The following is a 20,813-nucleotide window of genomic DNA, read 5'->3' as shown; positions in this document are numbered from 1 at the left end:
ATATAAGTTTTATTTTCCTTCTCGTGATAAGTTGAATATTTCCAAATCAATAATATTTGAAATCTTTAAATTCATTTTATAGTTTGTATGACTCCAGTGTCTATGTATTTTTTTTATTTTGATTTAAAATGTAAAAATTTGGGTTCACGTTGAAATTAATGGTTTTAAATTTTTAAATTATATATATTTTTTAGCAATTTAAAATTTCCAAATTTATATAGCATATATATGAAGAAAAAGTTTAAGATTATTTTTTTTGTTCACTATTCTATTTTTCTTTTTTTTTAATTTTTTAAATTTATTTCTAATTTGGTGAAAATTTAATTTGCTATTTTACTTTGTTGGTTAAAAGAAGAACATTGTGGTCTCTTATTGCTTTGTTTGTATTATTTGCTTAGTTTTATTTTTTCAATTTTATTAATATTTTGTATTTTGCTAATTTTAATTTTTTTTTTTGTAGCGATTGAAGTGTACGTGTGCAAATTCAAGATGATCTAAATATGTTTTTCTTTACGCAATAAGAATTAATTATTATGTTTTGATATATTTATTTAATTACATACTCTCTGTAACACCCTTCGCCCAGTCCCGTGAGGCCTGACGACGGATGCCACATTCGGTGCCGGAGACACCGTCTTAACTTAACATACAAATCATAAAATTAGATTATGAATTAGAAGTAATTGAGTATTCACAAGTTTAGCTAGTAATATGTTTTTGTTTTTTTTTTTTTTTAGATAATCATTTCATTTCGTTTTCATCTCTTTTTCCTCAAATTTCCTTAATTAATAAAACATCATAATTCACTATTCACTAATTATCTAAATTCTCCAAAAATATTCATTACTTACTTTCTACCCATAAAAATCATGCATACATACTCCAAAAATATTAAAGAAAATATAAAAATATATAGTAATTTTTCTGAATCAAAATAATAACGACTCCCGGACCGGTAGTACTATTCACAGACCGGTCGTACTATTCACAGACCGGTAAATCACTATCCATTTATAGTTAATTATACTCAATATCTTCCTCGGATCTAAATAAAATATTATCACCCTCTCTGTAGCATCATTCACGACCCGATAAAAAAAATATCATTTTAAGATTCGAAAATTTTGGGGCGTTACACTCTCAATCTAGTTAAATATCTAAAAGATTATAAATGAAGTATTTAAATCATTTTAAGTCATCTGCAAATTCACTTTATTTATTTTTTTTAATTTACTCAACATATTATCTCACACTTATAATTCAAATAGAAAATATAAGTATTATACAGCCGCGCGAGATTATCGCCTAGTATATATATAATCTTGAAGCAAAAAATACCTTAAAATTTCTGACTTGACGCTCTACTTTTTTTGCAGCATTTACTTTTTTTTCTTTTTTTTATAAATTTTCTATTTTTTAATGTATTTATTTCATTTGTTTTGTTGTTTTAAAATTTACAAACTATTTATTATAAATAGATATCGATATAGAGAACTTATGATTTTGAAATTTTATTTTGTTTAGTATTTTATTACAATTATCTATCTTATATGTTTTTATAGATATATAAATAAGATATCTTTTCTCTCATGTTTGATCAAAGCTCTTCCTATTTTTTTCCCTCTCTACACCAATATCCTGTTTAATTTCTATTGGAGCATCATCATTCCAGTCATCTGGCTTCACAATATGGGGACTAGGAATTTTAGCTATCTCATCCCAGTCCTCAGGCTTCTACACCAAGAATTAGTAGAGGCTCAAAATTATCCGCTGAAAGAAAATTTGGAATTTTTTAGTCTTTATTCCCTAATTCTTTTGTACTGTATAATGCTAGTAATATGTACTACACATTTAGGTGCTACGTGTATGAAGCTTGGAGGAAAGAGCTGATTTGGAATTTTTTATTTTTTATTTTTTTGGAGTTGAATAATTGATAGAAAATACAAACTATGTGTTTGAGAGGTGAGAAACTCGCATTGTTTTCTTTTCTTTTCTTTTTTATTTTTATTTTTTCCTCTCTAATAATTTTTACAATTTTATTAAAATAACTATATTTCACAATTTTGAAATTATCAATAAGTAATTTTAGGATTTTTTATTTTTCCATTACAGTACTATGGAATCACATATTCACATACCCATGAATCTCTCTCTCTCTCTTTTTTTTTTTTTTCTTTTTTTTTTTTTTGATTTGCATAACAGTTTTTTTCTCAATCCTACACTTATATATATATATATATATAAAATAAATGTAGGATTGAGAAAAAATAAGTTAAATAAATTTTCTCGTTTTAAGATATTCAATTTGCTTTACTTTGCTAGAAGGGGAGAATTGAAATAAGCCTTACTTTTATCTAATTTGCTTCATTTTAATGCTTTCTTAAAACCTGACCTTTTGGCTTTGGACTGCACATTTATATGTCTTTGTCATGTAATAGTTAAAATTTCCCTTTTATTTTATCCAAATAAAAATATATTAAAATACTTCATTTCCTAATTTTATAAATTATTTTTTATATAATAAAGAGTCCTCATTCAAAAAGAAAACAGAATGTGGGATAAGATTTTATTTTTTATATATTTAAAAGTAATATTTATCATTTGAAAATTTTTTATTTTTTCTTTTATATCTCTGTTTCATTTTTTTTATTTTTTTTCCATATGTCTTTAAATTTTTTAATATAATTAGGCTTTTGCAAATTTTAAATTATTTCTTATCTTCCATAATATTTCTGATTGCTCTCTCTTAAATTTATTTTTTAAATATATTTAAATTATATATGTTAAGTTGAACTAAAGTATTTTTATTTGGCATCAATATATATTAATATAGAAATTTTTAATTTTTCCTTTATTTTATGTGTTTTATAGAATAAATTATATTTCACTATTAAATAATTAAATTATAAATAATATTTATCTATATATTATCCATATTGAATTATTTTGAAACGTAACACTTTATCAATATTTTATTGATGATGAGATACAACGTTTAAGTTATTTGAATTATAAAATTTAACTAAAACCTAAACATGATTCATTGAATTTTATAATTATTATCTATAACACAATAATTTAATAATATATTGAAACAATCCGGAATTTTATTTTTAAAATTTTTTATTTAAAAATTTAAATAGTAAATTAAACCTAATGGGATAAAAGGACATTTTCATTTTTTTTAAAAAATGAAATGAAAAAGAATAATAAATATATTTCACTTCGTGAATTTTTTTTACAAAATTTAATACAAATACTATTTTATATATAGAAACCAAACCTAAAAATTAAATCAAACCCAAATACAAACCCATAAACCCAAATAAAATTCAAGCAAAAACCTGAAATTGAGCCAAATCTGCCCTGAATCGGACCAAACCAGCCCATAACCAATTAGAAGTGTCTAGAAGTGTAAAAATATCCATTAGGTCCTAACCTCCCTCTCTCCTTCCCGTTAACGCTGACCCCAGTAGCTCTCTCCTCCCCTAGGTCTCGTTTTTCCGGAGACGCTAGCCTTCAACCGACTGGCATGATCTCTTCCTCTCCTTAGCAGCAGCTCTAGTCACTGCTTCCCCTATCTCCAGCCTGCCAGTCTTAGCAGAAAGATGAGAGAGACAGACCCCGATTTGGTATCGCGGCCGACTTCAAGCAATTTTCGACTGCTCTTCAATTAGGTAAGCCTATTACCCTCCCTACTCACTCACTTGCAAGTTATTTTGTATAGATTGGGCGAATTATTGAAGGAATTGATCAAATGGAACTTAGGGATTTAAGGATAAAAATTTGGATTTCGTTAGATATTGACATAATTTGTAGTAGTTGGTTATAAAACTGAATCCTATATGAAATTTGCTATGTTTTGGCATATGAGTTACAAGATTCTGGAATCGTGGTACCTCCAGCCACCACGAAGGGCAGCGACGGCGGAGGCTCCGGTGATCGGAATTCCTCATAGACAATATGTTCCAATTTTTATATTGATTCTAGTTTTGCAATTAGTTTTGTACTTTGATATTGTTTAGTGCCCGAATCATTAGACGATAGAAATCGAAAATTAGGCTTCTAAGCTGTAAATATCACATAAACTTAAATTAAGGAGGGATTATATGAACTGTGTAAGCCTGGTTTGATAGTAATGCAGTAGCCAATAATTTAGAATGATTAGAAATGACAATTACTTTGATTTAAGATGTTTAGTGTTATTGATTCCAAATATAGATTATGATATAAGGATAAATATACTGTGTTTACAATTATTAGTGGGTAAAAAAAATATTTAGTGTTAATTATCGGTTAGTATAAATCGAAATATATATATATATATATATATATATATATATATATATATATATATATATATACACACACACACTTATGTAAATATTGCTGTTATGAATCCATTCCTTAGCAGTCAACGATCCTCTAATTTCATAAACTGTAAACTTCGATATGGAAAATAGAGATTTCTCTTAGAATGACAACAACTACAAGGGAATCTCCATGGCCTTTAATTGAGAGAGTTACCTTTCTATGAAAAAATCCAAAAGTTTTGGGAAATGAACCAAAGAACTCTCAAAGCTTTATTCTTAACCAAAAATCCGAGATTGAGATTAAATGAATAAATTGTTTGTAGGTTTTTCAATTAGCAATCTGGGAGTTTTTATTAAATATCAATGAATAATCACTAAGAATCAAAGAAGAAACACAAGTTTTCCTCTAATCAATAGTTCGAATTTTGAAAATGATAGAGTTTTCCCTAGCTTCTCTCAAAAAAACCCTTCCCTTTGCACTAATCCCAAAGCCTATTTATAGGCAAACAGGGGTTTGCCCTAATTTTAGGGCCTAGGCCGTAAATGCCACTAGTGAATCCTAAAATCGAGCCCTTTTTTACTGAATCGCACCAGGTGGCATGCAAAATGAGACAATACACCGGAAAGTGGACCAAGCGGACCTGAAGCGCTTGCTGGGGCCTATTTAGTTGCAAGGCGCCAAAAAATCCGAAAAAGTAAAAATGGTCAAATATATCCATTAACCCAGCCATGGACCGTCGGTTTGAGAATCAGAGCGATCGGGATTCCCGATTCAATTTTATACATAAAAAAGATTATAATCACAGAGTCATTTTAAGGTCAAAATTGAGTGTCTACAGTGCATATGCATATATTCCTTTCTCTACTGTACTGGGTGAGTAATATTGTCATTACAGTCAAAGTGATTGCTATTATCAATTCAAATTACCTTTTCATTTTTTTCTCTTACCTAACAGTAAAAAATAATTAATTATTATTTTTCATTATAGAATTGTATATAAACATTGATTTGGGGTTGAGGGTAAGAGGTTGGCGATTGAGTGATGACTTGATTTTCTTTTTGGACACCTATAAGGATCTTATAAATTTGCATTTATAAATTAGGGGCTAAGAGATTAGATTTAAGGATTGAGTTAAAGTTTATTTTGAGACTATTTTATTGTATTTTTAAGTACATAAGAAGTAGCATTATAAGTAACTTCTAGAGTAAAGAGTAATACAAATTAACTATTGTGTTTATTTTAATCTAAACAAGAACTTATACTTTAATACTCCATGTGTTCTCTTTATTTAGAAAAAACATTAAAAGCTCTTGGATTAAGAAAATTATTAAATTAAGTTTTCTCCTTAAAATGCGCTTAATTTCATCATTAATTATAGGAACAATAGCTGAAACAAAAGGTAGTCTCAAGAATTGCATTTTATTGCCTACTTGCATCACTTGGGCGTCACTTTCGACCTTCTTTATTAACTATATCTGACTTTATTAAATGGAGATGTTCTATATAAAACGTGCACAAAAACGAAAAAAATTTTGAAACTAAATTAAAGGTCAAATTTTTGAAGCTAAATTAAAGGTCAAATTTTTGAACTTATTCATTGAAGGCCACAAATTTTCAAAAATTTCAGCGAAAATAAAGGAGGGAAAACTTAAATTTTTCTCTAACTTGTTTAAAGTTGAATAATTTTTCAATTCAAATTCAAAATTAAAAGTAAAATTTGGTTTCTCTAAATTTAAATGAAATTTAGAAAGTAGTAACCAAATGCAATACATTGTGGTCAAAATTGGAGCATTTTTTTTGAGTTTACAATCAAACTCCTTGACTTCTAAACCTTAGCCATATATAAATGAAATCACACTTAATGATCTGATTCAAAAAAAATTTATTCACTTCTCCATAACATCTAAATCGGTCACACCATATCTAGAAATGGCTACTACTTTGCATCCTCCAGACTTGTAATCTTATACATAATGAAACGAAAATGGTGATGGTTGTCTACAATATGAGTCTATGAATTAATAACATTAATTCTCTTCTCAATTTGTAATCTTCTTATTTTATCTTATCAATTTATATTCTACTTACGCATTTCTAAAAATTACTTGATCTATTGTATTTGGCCTCTTAACAAGTTTTAATTTGAAAGTGGGTATTAAAATTCGAGTTCTAGTGTGACTTTGAAGGCATAATTTTTTTTTTTAAAAAAAAATGCACATTCTAGCAATATGTGTGACAACTTTACATTTTGAAAAGTGCACAACTAATAATAATAAGGCCACAAGGTGGCTTACAAAAGAGTACAACTATTATAAGGATTTGAAAATTACACAACTAAGAATAATAAGGCCACAAAATGTCTTATAAAAGTGCACAACTAATAAATTAAAAGACCACAAAGTGATTTATAGAATTTAAAAACTGTTAACTAACAAAGAGAAACAAAAGCCATTGAAAAAGTGCACAAGTACTAAAAATATGGCCACAAAATGACTTACAAAAGTACACAACTAATAATTAAAAGGCCAAAGTGACTTACAGAAGTTCACAACCATTAAATAATATGAGTAACAAAAACCATTGAAAAAGTGCACAAATACTAAAAACAAAATGTCACTAAGTAACTTACAACAGAGTACAACCATTATAAGGATTTGAAAAAAAATGCACAAGTACTAAAAACAAAAGGCCACTAAATGATTTACAAAAAAGCAAAAGATAATCCGAAAGTGCACAATTACTATCAATAAAGTCTACATTAACTTATTTATTGTCATCATTCTTACCTAGATTAGCATTAATAACAGCAAGTGTGTCCTCCATAATTTTTTCCACTGGGTTTTCTATTTCACCAAACATATAAATAGGGGTAAACTCTGTATTTATATGGTAAAATTTATAAAAATGATCATTGCTACTATAAAAAGAAATGAAAAAGTGAGTCGATAACTTGTCCCTTGAAACACGCGTGAATTAAATGCTGAGAGTATTTGTGTCTACCACTTTCCTTGATTATTGAGCTTCAATTTTAAAAATATATATATACTCCAAGAGTTTTTTAGTCTTTTTAATATGGCTTGCTATATAAAAAATACACCCAAAAATGAAAATTTCTCTAAATAAAGAGAATATAGGGAGTATTATATAGATAAAAAAAATTGAAAGATTACAAAAAATGAGTATATAATGAACATAATCAACATGCAAAACACGTCATGAAAAAAACTGGATAAAGGTATCAATAAGAATTATTAAAATGGGATAAAAAAATGATCAAATTTATTAATGAGAAATTACCACCTTAATTTGATTGGCTAATAAAATAAAATAATTAATCATTATTTATACAAAATCCTTAATCGGGATTGGTTATATTGCTTTCTTATCTAAATCCAAAATAAAAAAATTAATATTTATTATTAATATATTAATTAAATTATGAAATCTTAATATTTTATTACCGTACAACTAACCTTTAGCTAACTCTTACAGTAGAATTTTTAAAAAGTAATTTAAATAAATAAAAAAATTGCTATTTATTATTTAAATGTATTGTTATAGTTCAAATAATAAAATGCAAGACTTTCTGGTAATATCTTAATTATCAATTATTTATGAATTATAATTATAACTCAATTAGAAATTTTATTAAATTATCATTTTATTATAAATTATCAATTATATATATATATATAACTCTTATAAAAAAATTACCGAAAAAATTTATTTCTTGATTATGGGGTTTCTAATTAATTTATTTCAAATACTTTTCTCCTCATCGTTAATTCTTATTTTCAGAGGAACAATTTTACTTGAGTTATTATTATTTTTATTTTTTCACTTTTCAAATATAATGTTTTGTTTTTGCATACTATTTTAATAATTTTCTTATAATGCTCATTTATTTTATTTTACGCATTAATATATATATATATATATATATATATATATATTTCTAAATAACTTATTATTATTTTTATTTACATTAAAAAAATCAATTCAACCATGTTAAAAAAAAACGAAAAAATATAATGAGTAGCAACGTTGTTAAATATTAATATTAATAATAAAATTAATCAACCCGGACAACGCCCACTAAATTATAATATCACGCAAAAGCAGGACCGACCGCACTCCACTTCTCCACACGGACGCCGCCAACAGCCGAAGCCGGCTCTCCTCTTCTCACGTCCTACTCTTTTCTTCTCTTTTTTATGTCTTAATTCTTCAACCGTTCCTTCTGATTTCCCGAAACTAAATCCCAATTTTGTGCTGGTCCATCAAATTTTGATGAAATAGAAATGAAACTACCCTCTTTATCAGCTGGCTGAATCAAGAATCTCTGGTAGTATGAAGGGAAAAATTGGGAAGATGTAGAATGAGGAGCTGAAATTTTGAAGTGTCAGAAGGGAAAAGAAAGCATTTAGTTTTGGTTCTTTTTGTTCAGGTTCACTATGTCTGTAATTTTTTCTTTGCTTCTCTTTTCTCTGATAAATAATTCTCCTTTGTCACAAATTTATTTTCTGCAGACGAAATCTAGTAAATCTGTTATAACACTTACCTGACGGCTGTTTCGCAGTCACTTTGGGCATGGATCGGCCGTATTTAGAACTATAGATTTGAAATGGTTCAGGATTTGTAATTTGTGACCAGTCTTTGTGGGATTTTACACTTAGAAAATATATGGGTTTTTCTCTTTCTATGTTTTCTTCTTCTGTACCTATATTACTGGTTCTTGTTAATAGTGCTTTTTTTTTTTATCAATCCTTGCTAAGCTATACTGGGTAGTTAATCATTTGAGATAGTAATTTAATAAATTTTGAAGCTTGTGTTTTGTTTATATTATTTGATGATGGTTGGAGTGCTGGAATAAGTTTATATGATTATAAAGGTTGCAATTTTTGCAGGTGTCTGGTAAAGGAAGTAGAGTCTGAGGATATTCAAAGTTAACAAAAAATGGAGTCTTGCAACTGTATAGAGCCACAATGGCCAGCAGAGGAACTTTTGATGAAATACCAATATATTTCAGATTTCTTCATTGCTCTTGCTTATTTCTCCATCCCTCTAGAGCTCATCTACTTTGTTAAGAAATCTGCAGTGTTTCCTTATAGATGGGTGCTTGTGCAGTTTGGTGCTTTTATTGTTCTATGTGGGGCAACACATCTTATTAACTTATGGACTTTTACCATGCATTCGCGAACTGTGGCAATTGTGATGACTACAGCAAAAGTCTTAACTGCTGTGGTGTCATGTGCGACAGCGCTCATGCTTGTGCACATTATTCCTGACCTTTTGAGCGTCAAAACTAGAGAACTATTCTTGAAAAACAAAGCTGCAGAGCTGGATAGAGAGATGGGTCTGATCCGTACACAAGAAGAAACGGGGAGGCATGTTAGAATGTTGACTCATGAGATCAGAAGCACACTTGATAGGCATACCATTTTAAAGACCACTCTTGTTGAACTGGGTAGGACATTGGCATTGGAGGAATGTGCTTTGTGGATGCCCACCCGCACTGGTTTAGAGCTTCAACTTTCCTACACTCTCCGGCAGCAGAATCCTGTTGGTTATACTGTACCTATCCAACTTCCTGTGATTAATCAGGTATTCAGCAGCAACCGTGCTGTAAAAATATCGCCTAATTGTCCAGTGGCAAGAATACGACCTTTTACAGGAAAATATATGCCTGGAGAGGTGGTGGCCGTTCGCGTTCCCCTTCTTCATCTCTCTAATTTCCAAATTAATGACTGGCCTGAACTTTCTACAAAACGTTATGCTTTGATGGTTTTAATGCTTCCCTCAGATAGTGCAAGGCAGTGGCATGCTTATGAGTTGGAGCTTGTTGAAGTCGTTGCTGATCAGGTTTTAAGTGGCCTTATTTAAATTGTTAGCATTACCTGCATGCCATATATTTGTATATATATATATATTTTGAAATTGTACTTTTGTGCATTTTACACCATGTTTTATTCCTATTTTAGTTCATACATATTCCAACAACAAAGTATTTGACGAGTAAGTTTTATTATTTAATAAGTGTATCAATGTCATAATTGTGCATATTGCAAAATTATCCAATGTCAAAAGTAATGTCATAACTTTTTAAAGTGGTGGCTGCCCCTCTATGTGGGATCCAAGTTACATTTTGCAAAGAAAAGAAAACTAGTTCTGTATATTAACATGGCCAATGCATTCTTCTGTGTTGGACACTAGGAAATAGAAGCAGCCTGTGATGATCTACATATTTTTTAAATAGAAGGGAGAGTAGATTACATGAATGATGTAGAACAAATAGCAGAAGAAACGAAAGAAAACAAAAGAAAATAAACAAGAAGAGAATTAATTATAATAGGGATAGAAGTAGCAGAGTAGAGAGAGGAAGAAGTAAAAGAAGAGAATTTGAACAAGAAAAGGAAGAGTGAAAAAAAATCTAGAGTCAAGAATAGAAGAAACTAAGGAGAACAGGGAAGGAAAAGGGATGGGGAGGAAGAAAATATGGTAAAAGTTTCAAGTGACGCTTCTGCATCATCTATTTTGCAATCAGATGGTAGAGATGTACACATGCTGACCCTTGGACAACTAAGAACACTTGCCTCTAGCATTTTTTTTTGGCTCTACAAAGCCATTTACTGTTTGCGTGGTGTCCCATTAACATGGAAGAAACAGGTGAATGGATCATGCTATATAAAGAGCATATTATGATTTCCTGTTTCTGATTTATTTGAAATTTTATTTTTGAACCAGGTTGCTGTTGCTCTATCACATGCTGCTATCTTAGAGGAGTCAATGAGGGCAAGGGATCTTCTTATGGAGCAGAATGTGGCGCTTGATCTTGCAAGGAGGGAAGCTGAAACAGCTATCCGTGCTCGCAATGATTTCTTGGCTGTGATGAACCATGAAATGAGAACTCCAATGCATGCAATTATTGCACTTTCTTCCCTGTTGCAAGAAACTGAGCTTACACCTGAGCAGCGCTTGATGGTTGAGACAATTCTTAAGAGTAGTAACCTCTTGGCTACTCTAATAAATGATGTATTAGACCTATCGAGGCTTGAAGATGGAAGCCTTCAGCTTGATATGAGAACTTTTAATCTTCATGCTGTATTCAGGGAGGTAGGGCCTGTACAATCTTGCGAAATTGCTCTATTTGATTTTGAGCCTTATATATTTGAATTTTCAAAATTTGGGTGGCTTTGGTTACTACAGTAAGTGTCCTTTTGGCCATTGCAGGTTCTTAACTTGATTAAGCCTATTGCATCTGTTAAAAAGTTGCCTATTACATTAACTTTGGCTCCAGATTTGCCAGAATATGCCACTGGCGATGAAAAACGCCTTATGCAAACTATTTTGAATGTTGTTGGTAATGCTGTGAAGTTCTCAAAAGAAGGCAACATCTCGATCACTGCTTTTGTTGCTAAACCAGAATCTCTAAGAGATCTCCGGTTTCCTGATTTTTTTCCAGTTTCAAGTGACAATCACTTCTATTTGCGAGTACAGGTAGGTACATTTGTTCTTAATGAATTCTTCTGTCTTGAAATCTGAGCCTAATGTTTGAAGTTGATATATATGGCTGTTATCTTCTGGCATAGGTAAAAGATGAAGGGCTAGGAATAAACCCCCAAGATATTCCCAAATTATTTACTAAATTCGCACAAAGTCAATCTTTGGCAACCAGAAATTCTAGTGGCAGTGGACTCGGCCTTGCAATTTGTAAAAGGTAGTTTTTTAATCTATTTATTCCTTGTTTTTCACTGAATTGTTTAGACAATTACTATTTTAGTTGTTAGGTGATCAGTTTTTAAGCACACTTGTGGTTTGGTTTTCTCATTTATAAAATAATCTGCTTGGCAGGTTTGCATGTGCTGGATGTTAATGAAATGCATTGATATATTACCCTTTTATGCTTGCAGGTTTGTAAATCTTATGGAAGGACACATCTGGATAGAAAGTGAAGGTCTTGGCAAGGGATGCACTGCTATCTTCGTGGTAAAACTTGGGATTCTTGAGCGTTCAAATGATGCTAAGCATCCTTACATGCCAAAAGCGTTGTCAAATCATGGACAAACAGCTTTCCCTGGGCTTAAAGTTATTGTAATGGATGATAACGGGTCAGTATCATTGCCATCTTATCATACCATATATTACTAGCTCATGCTTTAATCATGATTGAATAATCTTAAGACTAGCCTGTGGTTTATTTGTTTCTTTTGCAATGACGGAAAATAATAAGGGAATGGAAAAAGCAGATGTCAAATGGGGTCATGGTAATTTGGAGAGGGGGAGGTAAGAGAGAGATTCTCAGGAAAATTGCAGAGCTTGAGGATATATAAAAGCATCTTAGGCGTAAATATATGGAGCACCTTCAAATTGGGGGTGGAGGGGGGGGGGGGGGGAAGAGAGAGAGAGAGAACTGTCTGTTCATGGTTTCAGGCACCCCAGACTATAACAGAATAAGCTGGCAGGCTGGTTCCTGCCAGTTTCTGACCAAAGTTTTTTTCTAGAAGAAATCCTGTTTGAAATTAAGTTTGTTTGGCCTAACCATTAATTTCAATCCGAACTTTTTGAGTATTTGCAATTTCACTTTAAACTGACCTTTGTACCTTGGCATTCTGAACTTATTAACTTAGTTGCAAGCCTAATTTACTTTTAGAGTGCAATTGCATCCTAAAAGCGAATTATAGCACTCTAAACTTATTGATATGTTGCAATTGCACTCTAGAAACAGATTAAGGTTACGCCAATGTTGCACCGGAATGGAAACGCCGTGGAAATGCGGAAACGGACACAGGGAAGCGGTATTTTTAAAAATATAAGAAACAGAAATGTGAGGGAAACAAGTAAATATGAAAAATATAGGGTTATATTTATAAATAAAAAAATTATAAGTGTCATGCTCGTAAAAAATATATGTTTTATAAATTTGTATTTATTTATGCATTTATTTTAATTAGAGAAATGAGTTTTTGAGAGTTTCCAATTTACAGAAATGTATTTGGAGAGCGGAAACATGTTTCCAAATTACTCAATTTATGGAAACGGCAGCCCTGAAACGTTTCCAAGGAGTTTCCAAGCGTTTCCTTGCAAGAAACGTTTCCGAAACGCGAAAACAACAGCCAAAGGAAGTTTTCGTGCAACATAGGGTAATGCTTTTGATTAAGATAATTTACAAGTGGACACCATAAAAGCAAATGCAAAATGGACCGTTTGAATTAAAGCGATTTTAAGTGCAACCATGTATAAGTTTTACTAGTTCCAGCCAGTTTTTTATGGGGGTTGCAAGGCTAGTCCAATGAATGTGTATGTCGAAATATAGTTGGATGTAAGGGTGGCCAAAATCCGGTTTTCGGAACCAGAATTGTCGGTTCCGAACCGGTCTGAACCGGAACCAAAACCGGTGGGAACTGGAACCGGTCGAACCGGTTCGGTTCCGGTTCCACCAGTTATGGAACCTTGAACCGGCGGTTCCAGTTCCAGTTGGAACAGACGGTTCTAATTCCGGTCGGAATCGTCCAAAACCGGTCGGAAAACCGGTTGGAGAACCGGCCAGAACCGTCGATTTTGTAACAGTTAAGGAACCGGAACCGTTCGGTTCCAAACCGAAACCAGAACCGAAAATTTTCGGTTCGGTACCGGTTCTGGAGCCGTGGCCATGTCTGGTTGGATGTAGCCAATTTTAGTTTCATTTGGAACAGTGGTCTCGAAGTTTTGGTTTGGTTGGGTTTACAGCCAGTTTGGCCCTCAGGCGCAACCTTAAGAGAGGGTGAGAGAGAAAGGGTTGCAGTGGCACCACATATGTTGAAGGCACATTCCTGGGCTCAAGGTGCCTCCAGGTGCAACTAGGGTGGCCATGTTTGCCCTATTTTGGCCCTAAGGAGAGAGAGAGAGAGAGAGAGAGAGAGAGAGGAGAGGGGGGGGGGGGTGGTTAACAGCTAGTTTGGCCCTCAGGTGTAACCTTAGGAGAGAGTGTGTGTGAGAGAGAGAGAGAGGGGTGCAGTGGCACCACATATGTTAAAGGCACATTCCTGGGCTCAAGGTGCCACCAGGTGCAACTAGGATGGCCATGTTTGCCCTCTTTTGGCCCTAAGTAGAGAGAGAGAGAGAGAGAGAGAGAATGAGAGAGAACCAGGTGCAACTATGGTGGCCATGTTTCCCCTATTTTGGCCCTAGGGAGAGAGAGAGAGAGAGAGAGAGAGAGAGAGAGAGAGAGAGCAGGCTGCAGTGGCACCACATATGTTACAAGCATATTCCTGGGCTCAAGGTGCCACCAGGTGCAACATGTTTGCCCTAGTTTGGCCCTAGGGAGAGAGAGGGAGAGAGAGAGAGAGAGAGAAGGTTGCGGTGACACCGCATGTTAAAGGCACATTCTTGGGCTGAAGGAGCCACCAGGTGCAACTAGGGTGGTCATGAATTTCACATTCCCTGTAATTCACAGCCAACTGTTATGATGTGTTGGTTCATCTCTGGATTATCTAGGAAAGATACAGACAAATCTAAATTTCTCTTGCTATCAATTCATTTGCTCATAAACAATAAAGAAAAGAGATAGTAGCCTTGGGAAGGGTTATGTTAGAGGATGAAGTGGGAATCAAGAAGAAAGAGACACAAGCACTCATCTTGTTTCAAACTTCATCATGTGTTCCATAGTGTTAAATATTGGCTAATACGTTATGTATCAGCTGCTTCGTAATGGTTTTGAATATTTTCGGTGTTGGTATCCAGAATTTGGAAGCACATGAGAATAGTCTGTTACTGCGATGATTTCACTGGTATGAATGGTTCAAGTTGAGACAACCAAGGAACAAAAAATTAGGTATGGAAAAGGAGAAAATTAGAGAGAGAGACAAAATAGAAGGGATTCAGAAATGAACAACCAAATTTTACAAAATAGAAAATATTGCTTTCTTTTCTCCCCTAAAAACTTCCTTTCCCCCTTCCAACGCCCAGGTAACTCTTCAAAATTTCAGCTCTTTTCATTTTAAACCTTTGTACTTTATATAACTTCAAACTGCCATGGATTCTTGAATTACCCAGCTAACAGGATGGTTATTTCATTCTTTTTTCATCAAAATTTGATGAATTGTAAAAAAATTGGGATTTGGATTTGGAGAAATCAGAAGGAATGGTTGATGAATTGAGATATGGAAAACAAAAGGACAAAATAAAGTCTGGAGAAGAGGAGCTGGCTCTGGTTGTGGCTGTGGCTCCGGCCTCGTTGAGAAGAGTTGGCTTAGTTTCTGCATGATGATATAAACAGGTTAGGAGAGTTTTTGTACTCCTGTCCAAAAAGGCTGTCCATTATCCTTTTCTGGAAGTCCCAAAATACATGCCGATCTCCACAAAGTCAAAGATTAACATTCTGTTTGAAAAGAAGAGGAATCAAAATAATGAAGGAAAATAATGATGAATTGTTAATTTTCTTTGCAGTGTTGTTTTCCACCCTTGTGTTTGGATAATGAAGGAAAGAAAATAAATTTATTTTCCTTTGTTTGGAAAAGATAAAATTTTAAGGGAAAAAATTGTTAATATTGATATCTTATCATTTTAACCTCACTTATTATGTTAGAGGACTTTCATGATCGTATACTTTAATATTTAGTTAAAAGTAGTTTGGATATTTGGGTAATTGCATAAAAATTAGAGAAACTTCAACATTCCACCATTATTTTCTCTCCCAAACGGAGAGATTTTATTTATGTGAGATAGGGAGGAAAATAAGTTAATTTTTCATTCTTTTCCAAGCAAGGTAAAATTGTTTTCATAGTTATTTTTCTCAGTTATTTTGATTCCTTCAAAAAAATACCTCTATCCAAATATTGTAATAGAATTAGTCTCCTATTTACCCTTTAAAATTCTTCAATTTGAAAGGTAGATTCATTATGACATGAAGGATATATAAGGGGTAAATTAAGGATATAAGATAGCATTTATTATATTTTCTTACACAAAGAAAAGAATAAAAGGTGACAATTTTTGGGTATTGAGGGAGTAGCTTTTATCCGGTTGACTTTTTATCCCATGTGTTATGTAGTTTTAGATGGTCTTTTCTTTTGTTGTTAGTTTAGTCAATGGCTCCAGGTTTTCTTTTAAAAGTTTCATATTAATTAGTGAATCTTAAAGGTGATGAACTATTTGCATAATTTGAAATTCTGCATTAAATAAATCTGATATTTTCTACAATTAAATAATGAAAGGTTTCAGTTTTAGAAATATAAAAGAGATCTTAAAACAAAAGCAAGATTTCAAGTTAACAACTTATATAACTAGTTTCAGAATTACTTCTTGTATATATACGGATTACTATTAGAAACGTGCACTCTCTAATAAATAATTTTTTGTATTCCATTTAGTATTATTATGATTTTTTTTATAAAAAAAATTCACCATGGCTTTGGCCAAAACTGTTACATTTTGGCTGCAATATATTGACATTTCTACAACACAACTGCAACACAGGTTGTGGCAACTGAGGCAGCTGGGGCAGGTGGAAACTCTTTTGCTTAAATTGTAAACTTCTTGGATCTCCGTTGATCTATGTTAGTTAGAGCTTGAATGAGTAGCTATATTTGATGTTTCCAAATGCAATTACCTTAATGGGGAATCAATAGTTGCTTCCTTAACAGGAATCATGTGGCTAAAGGATAACCTTTTCTTAAGGTGTCCAGGTCAGAAGATATCTTTTGTGGTATGACAGTTGGGACAGTTGGCAGTTTGAATGCAATATATTGCTGTATATACACTAAAATGATAAAATGCAGCTTATATACTATATGTTGGCTTTCATATCTGAAGTGCAGAAAATGATCTTGAAGTAAATTAACCGGACTTCAACATGTTTACTTTTGTACAGGGTTAGCAGGATGGTAACTAAGGGACTTCTTGTGCACTTGGGGTGTGATGTGACAACAGTGAGCTCCAGTGATGAATGCTTACGAGTAGTTTCTCAGGATTACAAGGTGGTTTTTATGGATGTATGCATGCCTGATGGCTTTGATGTTGCTATCCGAATACACGAAAAATTTACAAAACGTCATGAAAGGCCATTAATAGTGGCACTTACTGGAAACACAAACAAAGTGACAAAGGAAAACTGCATGAGGGTTGGTATGGATGGTGTAATACTGAAACCTGTTTCTGTTGACAAGATGAGAGGTGTTCTGTCAGATATTCTGGAGCACCGTGTTCTATTCGATGCAATGTAAGAAAAAAATAGAGATGTTGTACATACTTGAGTTTGGGAGAGCATTGATTGCAGTGGAGATATCATGCCAGGCTAGAGCGAAAGGATTGTCGAAAGCCAATCCTTGTATCCTTTGTGCAACTAGTTATGAAACCCAGATGGAACAAATAATTCCGAGCTTGCTGAGATCCGATTGTTGTTTGAAAATGAATTTATTGTTCATTAAATTGTAAAACGGAGTACTCCACATAATATTAAAATTAAGTTTACCTTTTACAGTATTACTACCTTCAATGAAATCTCTATATACGTCAACATTCAAGCCATATCCTCAAGTTACAGTTGTAGATGCTATTTGGACCATATGTGGTTCCAAGGAATCAAAGATTGAATATTTATGCAAACATAGATTATCGTGTTGGACAGCTTCAGCCTTCAGCTGGTATTTTGACTACGGAAAAATATGACATTTCTAAAATTTGTTAGACAAAATAACTCTCTCGAGAAATGGTGGGCTCAGATAGGAGCAAAGAAGCTATCGGTTTCAATCATCAATTGGTTCTCAGGGACATTGAGAATTTGTTGTCTTTGCATTTACATTGTTTGTACATCATATATTTATTTTTTACTAGTAATTTATTTTTTATTTATAATATAATAATATTTCGAACTTATAAGTAATTTGAATTAGATTTAAAATTATTTGTATAAACTAAAAAATCTATCTTTTAATCTTCTTATAATATAATTATTCTTTGAAAATTTTTATAAGTAACCAATTAAGAAGATGTATAAATATGATCAATACTTACTAATTTAATTATTTAACATTTTTATACAGCCTTAATAATTTATTACAATTTAAATATGTCCATGATATATTTTGTTTTCCACTTAACATGAAAATTACTTCCTAATTACTATATTTTGATTTTTTCTATTTAATTCATTGCTAAAACGATTAATCCTTTTTATTTTCTCGTACATACTGATCAGCAATAATAATAATAATAATAATAATAATAATAATGTCAACAAATATTGTAAAATCTCTAATTATTTTTATCCAATTATTTCCACATTCGTACTTTTATATATTGTTCCAGATTATATAATTATAGAATTATAAATGTAGATAGATTTTCTTTTTATTGAAAAGAAAGTATATATAAAATTACGGATATGTATATATCTAAAATTTATTTTTAAAAAATATATACCAATCAAATTATATAAATATAAAGAGAAAAAAATATTATAATAAACAGAAATTTACCTTTTTTTTTTCTTTTCTGTATTTGTTTTCTAAATAAAATATTTTAATAACAATCAAATAATAAAATTAAATATTTTAAAATTAAAAATTTCTAAAGGATCAATTACCTGTATGTATTTATTAATATATCCAATCAAATTATATAAAAGTTGTTTCATTCTCCTCCACAAAGGCTTCTATAAATGGATTAGCAGCGGAATTTTCATTCGTTGCTAAAGTTTTAACCTAAACTGCGCGCACTGTATATCCTTTGGTGCACCTGCTCTTCCTTTTCTCCTCTCTTTTCTTCCCCTTTTATTTTATATTTTATTAATAAAAATTTAAATCTTATTTGGATTATAAGACTAATATTTGCCAAGATAATTTTTTAGTTTGCAGCATTTCGATAAGGTAGCCATGGAAATTTCAATATTCAAATTATAATATGTTAAACCATAGTATTTTTACATGTATTGGAATTCCAACATGATAATATTATATAATTTTAATTAACCAATAAAATTAAAAGTTTCTTAATTAGAGTGAGACTAAATGGTCTTGAATGATATTTTTTAATCAAACAATAAAATTAAAAGTTTTCTAATAATTAGAAAATGACTAAATTATTCTTAATGATATTTTTAATCGATCAATAAAATTAAAAGTTTATAGGGGCATTTTAGAAACTCAATATTCCCCTTCGTACTTTTATATATAGTAGAGATTGTATACATATTCTACGTTTTAGTATATTAGTCTTTTTTATATCATTCCTCACTTTTACTTATTATTTATACTCATTTTTATTTTTTATATTAAATATTGATTATAATTTTTATTTTATATTATTTATATTTTTATTATATCATTATTTATCTAAAATTCAATATAACTGTATATGTACAATTTTACGATATCAATCAATAAATACGTTTTAATATATATAGGTACATAGATATAATAATAAAATATTATATATATTTTTAAAATTAAAACTTTCAACTGTTCGTCATCCTACATACACAAGTTCAATTTATTTAAAAAAATTTTAAAAAGTAAAAATTTAAAATTTTGAAATGCTTAATTACATATATATTCTATTTGAAAATTTATTGTTTAAAAAAATATATCCAATTCTCTTTTTATATATATATATATATATATATATATATATATATATCCAATCAAATTATAAAAAAAAGAAAAAAATAATATTATAAAAGAATTTAATTTTTTGTTTATTTATTCTCTTCTAAATAGAATATTTTAAATTATAATAAGAACATAATCAAATATTTAAAAATATATTTTAATTTTTTATAACGTGCGTTGCATGTTTCTGTTGCGTATTTAATACTCGTAGTTTATACTTGTTTATTTTCATATACAATATTAACTATTTATTATAATTTCTCTCTTATATTGTGTGTATCCTTTTACTATTAGAACTTCATTTCTTTATTGTGGATGCATAAATAGTTAAAAATAAGTTAAATATTTTAATCAAGTTAAATCTATTTGAATTTAGGCAATTTATATTTAAGATCATTGATTTTAATAATTTCTATACCTTTTAAGTTTAAAAATTTTTTATAGAGTTTATCAATTTTAAAAAATTAATTCAAATGTAATCAATTTAATAAATAAAAAATCTAAACTCCAGTGAACTTTTGCTATACTAAATATATAAAAAAATTATATATAAATTATATAAAATTCATTTAAACCAAATAAGATTCATATAAAATTGTTAATGTTTTATAGAATTTATGAATAATTATAAAATTTTAATATTTTTACATGTTTGACTAAATAAGAAAATCATTGTATATGATATTATAAATAAATTTTGCTGAACAATCAAGTGATTTTACTTGATAAAATGAAGGATAACTTTTAAAACTAATTATAGATAGGTGAGCATAAACTATCACCTTAATTTGAAATCACACCAAATTATATCAAAATTAAAGTGAATTTTCAAAATGAAAATAGTCTCAAATTATATATAGTTCAAAATCTAATTAGTTCAATCGGTTTTAGGCTGATTTATTTAAGCCTTACAC

General features: G+C 30.5%; 1 protein-coding gene across 5 annotated transcripts; it reads left to right on the top strand.

The window, feature by feature from the left end:
* Positions 1–3,423: 3,423 nt before the first annotated feature.
* ETR1 (Signal transduction histidine kinase, hybrid-type, ethylene sensor) lies at positions 3,424–17,773 on the top strand. 5 transcript variants are annotated; one of them, XM_089726638.1, is made up of 8 exons: positions 3,424–3,677; positions 9,223–10,177; positions 11,060–11,428; positions 11,546–11,812; positions 11,905–12,032; positions 12,226–12,423; positions 16,769–16,819; positions 17,163–17,773. In XM_089726638.1, the coding sequence occupies exons 2-8, from the start codon at positions 9,272–9,274 to the stop codon at positions 17,512–17,514; spliced, it is 2,271 nt and encodes a 756-aa protein (XP_089582764.1). In that variant the 5' UTR covers positions 3,424–3,677; positions 9,223–9,271; the 3' UTR covers positions 17,515–17,773. The 5 variants fall into 5 exon arrangements, with proteins under 5 accessions (XP_089582764.1, XP_089582766.1, XP_089582762.1 ...); XM_089726640.1 differs by lacking the exon at positions 3,424–3,677 and adding an exon at positions 8,404–8,762 and having other exon boundaries at positions 16,769–16,796; positions 17,163–17,333; XM_089726636.1 differs by lacking the exon at positions 3,424–3,677 and adding an exon at positions 8,405–8,762.
* Positions 17,774–20,813: the final 3,040 nt, after the last annotated feature.

Source organism: Jatropha curcas, chromosome 10 (genome assembly GCF_041381405.1).
Source record: "Jatropha curcas cultivar XTBG-Jc1 chromosome 10, XTBG_Jcur_1.0, whole genome shotgun sequence".
Taxonomy (NCBI): Eukaryota; Viridiplantae; Streptophyta; class Magnoliopsida; order Malpighiales; family Euphorbiaceae; genus Jatropha; species Jatropha curcas.
This window is presented reverse-complemented; position numbering and strand designations above follow the sequence as displayed.

Bases quoted from the DNA above. Each gene is read 5' to 3' on its own strand.
- ETR1 (XM_089726638.1), top strand. From the start codon at position 9,272: ATGGAGTCTTGCAACTGTATAGAGCCACAATGGCCAGCAGAGGAACTT. The intron at 11,429-11,545 runs GTAGGGCCTGTA...TGGCCATTGCAG, and splicing joins TTCATGCTGTATTCAGGGAG to GTTCTTAACTTGATTAAGCC. The intron at 12,033-12,225 runs GTAGTTTTTTAA...TTATGCTTGCAG, and splicing joins GGCCTTGCAATTTGTAAAAG to GTTTGTAAATCTTATGGAAG.